The sequence below is a fragment of the Cryptotermes secundus genome, unplaced genomic scaffold, assembly GCF_002891405.2.
Source record: "Cryptotermes secundus unplaced genomic scaffold, Csec_1.0 scaffold1368, whole genome shotgun sequence".
Lineage (NCBI taxonomy): Eukaryota > Metazoa > Arthropoda > Insecta > Blattodea > Kalotermitidae > Cryptotermes > Cryptotermes secundus.
In genome coordinates, this window is record NW_019733850.1 from 32,774 (window position 1) to 45,648 (window position 12,875).

The window sequence follows — 12,875 nt, forward strand, 5'->3', positions numbered from 1 at the left end:
GCTGTCACCGCCACAGGCGTCACAGGGCGCTGTGCTGTCACCGCCACAGGCGTCACAGGGCCCTGTTCTGTTGCTGTCACAGGGCGCTGGGCTGTCACCGTCACAGGTAGCTGTTCTGTCGCCGTTACAGGCGTCTCAGGGCGCTGTTCTGTTGCCGTCACAGGTCGCTCTGCTGTCACCGCCACAGGCGTCACAGGGCGCTGTGCTGTCAGGGTCTCTTGTTCTTTTACGAGGCTCCTGGGAAACTGAACATATCATAGTGGTTTCAGGAACGTGTAGCTAAGTGGCTTAATCACCGTCGATATTGCGTGATTCAAGAATAGTTTGCGGCATCACAGAATTAATATTCATAGTGAATTTTCTTCGATTTGAACAATTACACCACGGCTAAATGCTTCACACACCTACACACATGCATTGTATTGTGACGAATATGATCATATGCTAGGCCATGGCTTGTTGAACACTTCCTAAAAACCGGAATGATTGCAGAAATGAATATTATCCATTGCTAGACAAGTAATGGTTGCAAAAAGTTTCGTGACAACGAACACGCTTGGGGAGATGAAATCGTTTCCCAAATTAACACAAGATTCTGAGACAACCGATTCCTCGAAAACAGTAATGGAACCCTTGAACGTGGTGACTTCTGGTGACCGCGTGGTAGTTACAAAAGTCAGTGGATTCGTGATTTTGTTAGACAGACGTCGTTCAAGGCATTCAGAAAGTCATTCATAAGGAAATTCAGAAGGCAGTTCAATAGTTGAAAGTTTAAGCAGATAAGATTCATTACCAAGCAACGACTAGCAAGGAGATGTTGAAGACTTCCTTTTGTGTGTTATAGTGACAGTAATATTTAGAGTGTTATAATTATTTGTAGTTACGACGCGTGAGTGTCTAGCAAAAAAAGCAAAAAAAAAAAAAAAAGTAAAGGTATCCCTGTAACAGGCCGTGGAGGCCCATAGGGTTGTGAGATGTTGAGGTTCCCACATTTTCTAGACAATCGGCTCATAGATGGCGGAAAGATTGTCAGCCTTACGTGCCGGCGGCCCTTTACCCCCAAGAATATTCCTAGTACTCATTTCTGTTAGAGGATGAGTCGACCCCAGGGCCACAGTGCGGCTGGAATGATTAGGTCAATTGAAAAAATCCAATGAACTCATCGGGACTTGAACCCGCGACCTCCCTGCTCGTAGCATACTGCCTCAACCAACTACGCTACCGCGTACCCCCTCGTGAGTGTCTAATAATTCTATTCATCTAATCCAGAACCCATTATAATTATTCACACCAATCAGGAATATGTGACAGTACTTATTTCTTTGTTGCGTGTACCCGTGCCAAGATGCAACGGTGTTCCATTCACGAGTACATAAGAATATGCCATTATCCATTATCCTCAGATAAATAACACCCACAACCTCACACACTAATTATGAATGCTAATATTACAATGCGGTATGCAGTATATCAGGTAGGTCTCTCGCATTCAAGCCTTGCACTAATACGATGTCTTCAAGGTGTGCTGCAAGTCTGTTATCTTATCAAATTCGTATTAGATGTAAATAATTTATTTTTATTTTGTTTCTAATTATTTTATAAATTTCATATAATGTTGTGGCCTATGGTCTGGTCACAAACGACGACTCTGTAAACAGCGGCCGTTGCTTGGTAACGGCCTCATTATACTCGTACACGCACGCAACAAGAGAAAAACTGCGATTTCTTAGTGGTTAGAAGCGGGACGTTACTTAAGGACTCTGAAAGGAGGACCGCCAGTGTTAAATTCACTTTGACTTTGACATAAAATATGGAAAAGAGTACTGTGGGACTCTAAACCAAGGATCACTGTGCTATTGAGGGCCAGCAGAAGTTTAACATGTAGCTAAGTTCAGTTGTGAGACAGTGGCCATCCGGGAATGACCTTAACGTGGAAGCTGAAGAATCTCCACTGTTAGAAGCCATTATCCGAAAACGGCTAGTGTAGACACTGCGGTGTGGAATACATTTAGCGCGGATTCTAGTGATGTGTAAAGTGTGGAGATCAGCGATGGCGCTATTATTAAGTTTAGTCACGAAACATGTGTTAAAGTGGTCAATAAACGAGTCACCAAAACCGGTTTCCATGTGACTACTCATATACGTAAAAATATCTACAACATATCTAATTTGACAATTTGCTAGAAACACATTTTTCAATCAGCATGATAATCTTTTTTTAATTTCAGTATGAACAAGTCTGAAGTCTGCTTACCTTCTCACATACCCATTTTCGGATGCACTCGAAGCACCCGCCGGTGGACGAGTCTCGGGAGTCTTCTGTGCACTCTCCCGTGTTGTCTGGGCATTTCCTCTCATAAAAATCTTCATCACTATCCAAGTCATTCTGAAAGAGGCAACGAATTTTATCAAGGCTTCAGTTCATATTTTAATTGGCAAGACCGCTTATGAGTTCTATAAAATTCTTACTTCCAAAATTTGTCAGACAGGCATGTTTCAGTCAACATGATAATCTGTCTTTTTAGTTTCAGTATGAACATGTCTGAAATCTGCTTACTTTAATGCATATCCACTTTCGGACCCACCCGAAGCAGCCGCTGATGGACGAGTCTCGGGCCTGTTTTCTGCTCTCTCGGACTTCGTCACGAGGAGAGCAGTTGTCACCTTCCATTTCGGCCGGAAAACACGCATGAATGCTTTCCGTACCACGTTCCATTTCCAAACCAGAAAGACCTATGTTAACAGACATTTCCGTGGTTCTTTCACGTTATTACGTACACAATCTTCGCTTGCGATAGGTTGAAATGCCAGTTGAATGCTGTAACAAAGGAAATACATCACGATTAAGCTATCTGAAATCAGGAAATTAATTAGTTGAAGTCTGATGAATATGAAAGTATTGACACCAGTGTAACGTGTTTTGCCACTGAAGACGCCGTTCGGGTTGTTAATTGGTTTAGTTAACAACCTACAAGTCTTGGCTACAATTAATTATCACACTGTTACCGGTTTACACAATTTACAAACCCTATGCACAAATCTCTTCACACAGTCCTCAGTAGTCTACACGTATTCAAAGTACGGGAGCTATATAAGTGTCACTGTATTATACACTTACAATAACGTCGGCGGCGGCTACGTTGTACCTGTGTCACTCCTGATCACAAACTAATGACCTAATGACCTCCTACTGCTCAGCCTGCTTTTTTATATCTTTCGCTGTGACCGGCCACGTCACGGTAGGTAGCGGTCCACGTAACCGCGTTGGGGGTGAGGGGCGGTGCGATGACTCACCTTCCACGTCACTGCGGGTGGAGGGGTGGAACGACGTTGTTCTACTGTTGTTGCGGGCGGTTACGCAATAGGCCACATATACACGGTGCCAAATCCCAGAAGACTGCTTTCTTCAGGCCAGATATCGTTTACCAAGCAGCCCGTACCTATAGCAACAGTGTTACACGCAGTAATACAAGCTGGAACTTAGCATACGTAGTTAGGAAAGTACAGAAGTACAAGTAGGCTTGTGAGATCATTTTGTTGTCTGCATATCTCCTTGTTGCTAGGCTTCGGGTTAGTAAATAGGTTCCCACGACAACGAATACACATGCAACAGTAGAAGGATTTTTGCACGCCTCATTTTCTATGCGGTCCATGTCGTATCAAAGGAAATAATGCCGTTAGTTTTTCCCAGAACTTATTTTTTTTACTTTTCCCCTCGCTTCTTTTTACGGGCAGCAATTGATGAGTTCACATATAAACTATTTTTCTTTGAGGGACACAAGATGGCAATGATAATATAAACGTAGCCATAGAAACGAAATCTGTTTACATAAGGCCGAATAAAAATTTTCTTAGGAAACTTGTGAATTTAGATATGTGACACTCGAAAAAGAATATTATCCTGATGCTCGCAAAAATCACTATAAGCAATATCTCGGAATAAAAATAAAAACATATCGTGATTATTTAATAAATTGTTCTCTCCTCCAACACCCACAGCAGTAGTTTGTGTACTACCATCTAACGGTCAGAATGAGAACTATGAAACTGTTTTCTAGGTTATTTGTACTAGACTTGAAACTCACAATAAAGCCGTAATGCAGGTTTTCCATGCATAACTACAATCTGTATATGCGGAGCAGAACTTGTGCAGGATCCACGACGGTATGTCTGTTTTAATTCATGGGTCAGTGGCTTTATTACGTGTTATTTAATCCAAGGAAGAAATAAAGTGTGCGTTCATTTTATCAACATAACCTCAAAATTTAGCACGTGCACCATGTTTGTAATGTTTACTGATGAATAATTTCGAGGTTTTGAGACAGTTTATTACACTTTTAGAGGGCTGTGGTATGGGCGGAAAAAGTTGTAATATTCTGCAACATTGATTCTGCTAGACTGCTGCAAAAGAATATTTGTGCAGCAGACATTTCTTGGAAAGTAATTTCACTACACGTGGAAGATTACACCTGAACAGAGTGTCGGTCCATTGACTCCGATTCTGCTTCGCAATCATTCCCACATCATCCTGTCTCTTCATTGAATCCCTTGCCCTCAGTTATAAATCACAGAGACAATACGATGTATTTCTCACGTAAACAACACACTGATGCTATTCCCTGTAACACATATTCCTATCCATGCACATGGTCTCACAAGAATTTACATTCCTTGGTGGTGTAAGCAAGCAAACAGGTTGAAGAGTGAAACGGTCAGGCACAGAGAGGAAGATGCAAATCGTGGCATATCAGTAAGTCATTAGGAAAGTAACACTTCTTCATTTTTGCCTTGGAACGTCCTGCCCATACCTACTCATGGAGCAGTTATTGAACTAATGGAAGAATATCTGTGGCAGTTGCCCATGTGAGCATCATCAGATAATTCATAAGTTTGGGAAAGCAANCCTTAGAACATCCTGCTCATACCTACTCGTGGAGCAGTTATTGAACTAATGGAAGAATATCTGTGGCAGCTGCTCATGTGAGCATCGTCAGATATTTCATAAGTTGTCACCCTTGTGACAAGCACCTGGAGTGCAAAAACAGAAACTACCATGCATTCATTTGCTTTTGTCTCATTATTTAGGTACTCAGTACTGTGTTGATTACATCATGATCATCTGCAGTCAGAGACTGTACAAGAAACTAGCTCAGAACTTTTGCTTCATCTCTTCTCTGCTTTGCAGACATGTGTATTTCATCTCTGTATATTAGAACATCACTTTCAGACGATGGTCAGAGTTCATTCTGTGCTTTATCTTGAAGTGATTATATTTCTATTCAGAATTGTATAGGAAATTGTTTCCTAACTCACATGGTGCAGGTAAGATTGAAGTGCCATTACTTTACACTTGACTTGAAATGTTCAGTTTATCTGCTTCAATATGAAACAGTGAGGTGCAGAATTGATAGCAGGATTCACTGTGTATTTTGCAGTTAATTTTATTATCTATTTCTTAGGTAGGAGGTTAATAGTTAATAGTATTTACATATTTTATTCAGCTGTTTTATTATTCTGGGTATGTTTTTCATCTGTTTTATTATTATGGGTATATTCTTTCAGTTATTTTATTATTTTGTCCACATTATTATCTTTAATAATGAATTTGGAAACATGAGTATGTTTCAGGATCATGAGTTCAAAGTTCTTTAATAATGTTATTGCTTTTAATATATTATTAAATGCAGTCCTGTGCCTGTGTTTCTCTGTGGGCTTGAAACTTGGTCTCTGACATTAAGGGAGGAACATAGACTGAGGGTGTTGAGAATATTTGGACCGAAGAGAGGTTAGGTAACAGGAGGTTTGAGAAAACTGTTTAATGAGGAGTGTTGTAATTTGTACTCTTCTTCAAATATAATTAAAGTCAAGAAGGAGGTGATGAGCAGGGCATGTAGCACGAATGGGAGAGAAGAGGAATACATACAGGATCTTGTGTGAAAGCAAGAAGCAAAAACATCATTAGTAAGACCTGGGCGCAGGTGGAAGGATAATGTTTAATTGGATCTTATAGAAATGGGATGGGATAGTATGGGCTGGATCCATTTGATTCATAGGGACCAGTGGAGGGCTCTTTTGAACACGATAATGAACCTACGGGTTCTATAAAATTTGGGGAAATTCTTGAGTAGCTGAGTGAATAGCGGTTTCTTAGCTCAGCTCCATTGATTTAAGTTCAATACAAAGAACACAAATAGCATGTGTGACCTCAGTTTCTGATATCAGAACTTATCTATCATTTGCAGTTACTGCCTGTTCGTCAGTAACTTGAGCGTCATTCGACTGTGCTACGGAATACTGTTGTGTAATGGAACGAGTTCTGTGCAACAAGGAGGAATGTCCATTGAAACCTAGTTGTATTAAAGGTAGGTTTCCAGTATAACCACTCTGGTCCATGTTCATGTCAAGTCGCAGTAGGAATATGGTACAATGTTTAGTCCCTGAGACCTCAGGATGTCAAATAAGAGTTCTTGCCTGCCCAGCTAGAAAATGTCAGACTAAACTGGATTCTAGTTAATGAGTCCAGGTGACCCAAATAAGTTTGAAATTTTACCACCATATTGTCCATCACATCAGCACTCCAGACCTTAGAAGTTGAAGACTGAATGATTTCAGACATCTTAGAACAACATGGCAGTATATTTTATACTTCTTTGGGCCTCCCGATTATATGTAAGTAGATCACGTGCAAGAACTTTGGCATATGGTCGTGCGTGAAATTAGAATGCATGGGGAAGCAGCAGTGTTGTGTTGATATATGTCTTTGCTAGCAGGCAATGTGATGCACACAAATGCAGGCAGCATTATGACCTGCTTTACCTTTATTCTCATTGTTCTGGCTACTAGGCATGTCCATGTTTGTTACTGCGTCCAAACAACGGCATTGTTTATGAAGGCAGACCATCTGACACCGTGCATGATAAACTGGGAGCTTTTTCAACTACCAAGGTTTTAATATTTATATTTACATGCCGTTTGTTCAGTGATGCTGCCGACATCTGAGATTATAAGTAGCAATGACTAGGTGAGAGTGAGCAATTATTTGGAAAGATGTGGAAGGAAATGGTCGTGGCATATTTTAAAGTATAAATACAGTATTTCCTGGACAGACTGAAGAAATTTATGGAAATGGCAGTTAGGATAGTTGAAGCACTGGCCAGAACTCGAACCCAACATCTCCTTAATTCAAGCTAAAAGCATAATCGCTTCAAAGTAAAAGACAAAGCTAATTTACAACTGGTGGTTTACCGACAATCAGTTCATCTTGGTGCCAATCACCTCAAGACTCGCGACCATAGTTTTTTTTTTCAACTGGACCATAGCCATATCCCTCATGCTACATCCTCTGTTGATCGCTCCTCCTTATATGGTCTCTTCACGGACCGCACAGAAAACACCTATTCCCACAGCTTCTCTTTTTTGCTTGAGTGTCTGTTGTGGCAATCATCTGACTGTTGCTGTGACATTGAGTGGCAACTGACGTGTTTGCAGAGTCATTTGCTAACAACGGCTATCTCTGTCGGCTTCACAATTCTGGCTTTCAGCAGACATGTCACAACAGTACATTCACTTCGACCAGTTTTGTAATATGACGAGCTAAGTGGCTACTCCCAGTAATGGCTTTATGCATTAAATTGTTGCCAGGCAAATAAACAGCAGTGAACATGTGAAATGTGGGCATATTTATGGTTGCTTAACAAAGAAATCACTGGGGAAGGAATGTCGAATCCGGTTTACTTTGTAAGGAAATCTGTGGCAATGAGGGCAACAGCAGTGCTGACAAATAACAATTATGATGAGGATAATAAAAGTAATTCCATATACTCATAATATGCAATACCAACAGAATGAGGGGAGCAGACATCCAGCACAGTTGGCCCACCTGTGTGTCCTGCAGGCATATACTGTGCTTCACCTGCAACGTGCTGACTGTATCAGGCTGTGTCAAATAAATGTAAAAGTTTTGCATTGTATCCTGTTTATATTTACCCTTATCTACTCTTGTCTTACAATTGACTTTCCAATACAAATACAGGGCAGGATACTGTCACACTGATATATATCTGGAACTGAATGACATGGAGTGAGATATCGATGAAACAACATCCAATTGGGGCAAACATGACTGTGGCGCACTTCTGCAGTTCACTTGTTTGTATCAGGTGTTCTGCTTGCAGTGTGTGACTATGGCCCAAGGGTGTGAATTGGAATCAGTACCTCAGAGGTACTGAAATGTTTAGTAGGGAAGTTCATAACTAGACAAGCGGATAAAAATTACCGAGGTGTTCATTCATTCATTCATTCATTCACTCATTCGTTTATTTTAAAATTCCATGAATCCTCTCTGGTCACAATGTGCCTAGGATGTAGAACATGTCAGATTACTCTATGTACTGCAATAACTGATGCAGGTAAATAGTTATCAGTGTCACAATCATGTTGTAAAAACTAAATCATAACATATACAATTCGATAGCAGTCTATTATATACAATTCGTAAAATTGAAAAATTAGTATATAATAAAAATTCCATAGGTACAAACGTAAAATACTATTATTAATACCTTGTATTTAGTATTAGTTGTTAAAAATAATTCTTATACAGGATAGAAATTAAATTAACCATTTAAATAGTAGATGGACTATACATCCTTCTCTTCGGTATACTGATAATATTCATTCATTGAGTAAAAAGAATGTTGACTTAAGAACCTCTTCAGTGCAGATTTAAAACTTTTAACATTAGTGGCTAAGGTCTTTATTGACTTAGGGAGGTGATTGTACACTTTGATGACTGTTATGTATGTTCCATTATTAAATGTTGCTGTTTTCACAGCAGGAACATGTAAGTCATCATGGGTTCGAGTTACATATTCGTGAATCTCATTATTGGAATTGAATATATGTTTGTTATTTATTATGAAGAGAAGTAATGAATATATATAGTGAATATAATGTCATTATTTCCAATTGGTTAAAGATATTCCTACAAAAATCCCAAGGTTTAGTGTTTGTTATGATTCTAATGATTTTCTTTTGTAAGACAAACACTTTCTTGGCATGAAAGGAGTTACCCCAGAAAATTATGCCATAACTTATGAAAGAGTGAACACAGGCAAAGTAGATTGGCCTTAGTGTTGGAAAGTTAACTATATATTTAATGTCGTGCAGCGCATAACATGTAGAAGTTAGTCTACTGATCATCAGATTTATACGCTGTTGCCAAGATAAAACATCATCAATGGTTAAACCAAGGAACATAGTTACTGTTGCACTTGTTATACGTTTCTGTTCATAACTGATGTAGGTCTCTGTATCGTAGCGTTTCATGGTTCTAAACTCCATACATTGAGTTTTATTGAAATTTAGAGTAAGTAAATTAGCCTTAAACCAGGTGTTTATATCTTTAAAAGTTTGGTTAAGATTTATTTTATAGCTTAATTTATTGGGTTCTGTTATTATGATACTAGTATCATCTGCATATAATACTATGTTATTATCTGTATTTATCGTTTTGGGAAGATCATTTATGTATAGCAAGAAAAGCAGAGGACCCAGAATCGAGCCCTGTGGTACTCCACATTTTACTTTCTCCCATCTAGATGAATTATCACTATCAGTTGTATGGCCCAGAGCAACTCTTTGCTGTCTGTCAGTCAAATAAGATTCAATTAGTGTTTTAAAAATACCATGTACTCCATAAAATTCAAGTTTATCCAATAGAATTCCGTGGTTTGCACAATCAAAGGCCTTTTGTAGGTCGCAAAAAATGCCTCCCATAATTTGCTTATTATTCATAGCTGTGGAGATACTGTTAATCAATGAAAATGCTGCCTTCTCCATAGACGAATGTGTCCTAAATCCATATTGTTCGAGGGCCAAGATACTGTTTGCTTCAATATGAGTGATTAGCCTTGAATACATAAGTTTTTCTATAATTTTTGAAAAGGAAGTTAACAGTGATATAGGCCTGTAGTTGGAAACTTCTTTTGTGTTGCCTTTCTTAAAGCAAGGTTTGATTATGGCAAATTTTAATCTTTCTGGAAATACACCAGAATGCAGGATCACATTACAAATATTATGTCAAAGGAGAAATTATAAATGGAGCACTTTGTTTTATTATTCTACTGGAGATCTCATCATACCCAAAAGAATCTTTAGTCTTTATCGTTTTTATAATTTTCTTGATTTTGTGTGTGGAGGTATACTGCCAGCTCATTTTGGTAAAGGGTCTTTTAAATAAATTTGTTAAATAGGTGGAGGGATTAGTTATACTTGGATTAATGGGATTAGTATTATTTAATCTAGCGGAATCCGCAATAGATATGAAATAGTTATTATAAACATCAGCAATTCTGTTTTGGTTCTTTATTATTTTATTATCTGTCATTATAGAATAAATATCTTTGTCTTGTTTTATTTTTCCATTTTCTTCATTTATTATTTTCCATGTCCTTCTTATTTTATTGTTAGAATTAGCAATAATTTTGCAATAGTGTAATTTTTTGGCAGCTAAAATAACATTGGCTAATATTTTACAATATTGTTTAAAATAAATTTTGAGATTAATATCATTACTGTCTCTACTTAATAAGCTGTTACATGATTTTCTTATACCTGTAGTGATCCATTTATTATGGTTAATTTTGTGTCTAGTTCGTTTTTTTGAGAAGCAAGCATGGAAGCATCTTGGATAGGTATTGTGAAAGTTATTCAGTTCAATTCAATTCTTTATTATTAATGTGCCGAGTCAACAGCCACAGGGCCAATTACAGACACAGCACAGTGCAGATGAATGTAATTATATTATAGACAAACTTATTAAAAGTCAAATACAAATTACAGGTAAGTACTTGGAAGAAATAATAATGAATAAAAGTAAACAAACAAACAAACAAACAAACAAACAAATAACTGATAATTATAACAGTAATAATAATTTCATTATCATTAAACTAAGTGTTATTAAGAATTGAGGAATGAAACATAAATAATTAATTAAGAAATGAATAGTATAAATTTTCAGAGGATAATAATAATAATACGTAATTCATTTTGTTTTACTGGACATGCAAATAATAAAAATACTAACAGTTATACTATATTTAAAATTTGTTTGGGTAGAACATTCCTGGCTCCGAATACGTCAGCATCTCTGCAGACAACATTAGCAGCTGCTGCGCATCTAGCAGAAGGACCATTTTTAAATAAGGAGCAAACATTGAACAATGCAAAATCTCTGATATACCGAGCAGGAACTTGGAGACCAACAATTTCCAGGACAGAAGGGCAGAATGTAGAGCCAAAATGAACTTGAATAAGAAAGAGAGCACCAAGGCAATGTCTCCTAGTACGTAAAGTATGCAATTTTAACTGCTCAAGAGCAAGAGAATAATTGTAATGAACTTGAGGAAAGAAATGTTTAAAACAAAGGGCCGCAAACCTCTGCTTGATGCGTTCCAGCTTGTTGGCATTATTGTAGTTATTAAACATGATGTTAACATTATTATTACTAAAAATGTTTTCCCAAGAATCGAGACTTAGTAAATATTGAAAATCCATTATAGTGATGTTATTAATGTTTCTAGTATAGTTAATCTTAGAAGTCTTATTAGATACCGAGATGTTATTAAGTATGATGAGTTGGGCATCATGATCTGATAGTCCATTTATGCATGGTTTTATGTCATAACTCCTTCTATTGACAATGAAAATGTCAATCAAGGTAGCTGAGTTATTAGTGATTCTTGTAGGAAAATTTACTGTATCCCTGAGATTATAAGTATTTAACATGTCCTCTAATTGGTTCGTTGATTGCTAGTTTTCATGTAGTTTATGTTTTTATCACCACATATTATGAATTCTAGATTATGACTGAAAAAAGAGTTCAATATAGAATCAAGTTTATTAAGAAATATATCAAAATTACCAGATGGGGCTCTATAAATACTACAGATCATTATCTTATGTTTGTTTATTCTTGTTTGAATGGCTGCAATTTCCAAATCTTGTTCCTTACAATATTTTTGTAAATTTATATTCATAAATTTTAGATCTTGTTGGATATATATACATACAGCGCCATTTTTTAGTTTTTTCCTACAAAATTTAGCACCTAGTTTGTACATTGGAATATGCACAGCATCAATTTCATGGTCAGTCATATGATGCTCCGATAAACAGATTACATTTGGTAGTTGATTATGTAAGGAAATCATAAGTTCTTCAGTTTTACCTTTTAGACCCCTAGTTTTTTGGTGAAAAATCATAAATAAGTCCTTAATGTCTTCATTCTTTTTACTGTTACATTTATTATTTGTAGAGTATAATTTATTTGTATACTGAACTTCTCTTAGACTAGCATTACTATTATTTAACAGATTAGTAGCGTTATTATTACCATCATTATTAATTAAGTTTAGGTGTAGGTCTCTCACAAAAAACCGCCCCTCTCTGGTGTAGGCAGCTTTCTAGATCTAGTAGGGTATCTTTGTGTTAGTATAACCTTATGCTCATTATATGTTTTATTACTACTAGTAGGATGATTTTGTTGTTCTTTGATATTGTCATAACCTGTGTATGAAGTATTTATTGTTGCTAAGTTCACCCTTGTCTCTAGTTTCCATTTCAGGCTAATTACATTGATAATTTTTTCCTCTGTTAGTCTGTAGATTTCCCTTGCTATTTGTTTGGCTATTAAATACTTTCCTGATCTATTTAGATGTAGCCCATGTTGTGTGAACATTTCTCTGTTTAATCTAGGCTCTAATATTGTTACATGTTTAAGTTGTTTGGTACCTTCCTCAGTTTTCGATTAAAGACCTCAATTCCCTTGTTCACAGTGGAATTCTTTACTAGGTCATATCTGGATGGAATGT

General features: G+C 37.2%; 1 protein-coding gene and 1 long non-coding RNA gene across 2 annotated transcripts in view; one reads left to right on the forward strand and one right to left on the reverse strand.

Moving 5' to 3' along the window:
- LOC111868333 (putative surface protein SACOL0050) overlaps positions 1–3,167 on the reverse strand; it is an 8,454-nt gene extending 5,287 nt beyond the window's left edge. Inside the window, exons 1-4 of the mRNA XM_033753009.1 lie at positions 3,119–3,167; positions 2,558–2,818; positions 2,255–2,386; positions 1–245 (exon numbers count right to left, since the gene is read on the reverse strand). Of these exons, the coding sequence (XP_033608900.1) occupies positions 1–245; positions 2,255–2,386; positions 2,558–2,749 (569 nt within the window). The 5' untranslated portion in view covers positions 2,750–2,818; positions 3,119–3,167. The remainder of the gene's footprint in view (positions 246–2,254; positions 2,387–2,557; positions 2,819–3,118) is intronic.
- An 872-nt stretch (positions 3,168–4,039) lies between these two features.
- On the forward strand, positions 4,040–11,150 carry LOC117282619. Its single transcript, XR_004513423.1, has 3 exons — positions 4,040–4,164; positions 6,243–6,362; positions 11,122–11,150. It is a non-coding gene; the product is annotated as an uncharacterized LOC117282619 (long non-coding RNA).
- The last annotated feature ends 1,725 nt before the right edge of the window (positions 11,151–12,875 follow it).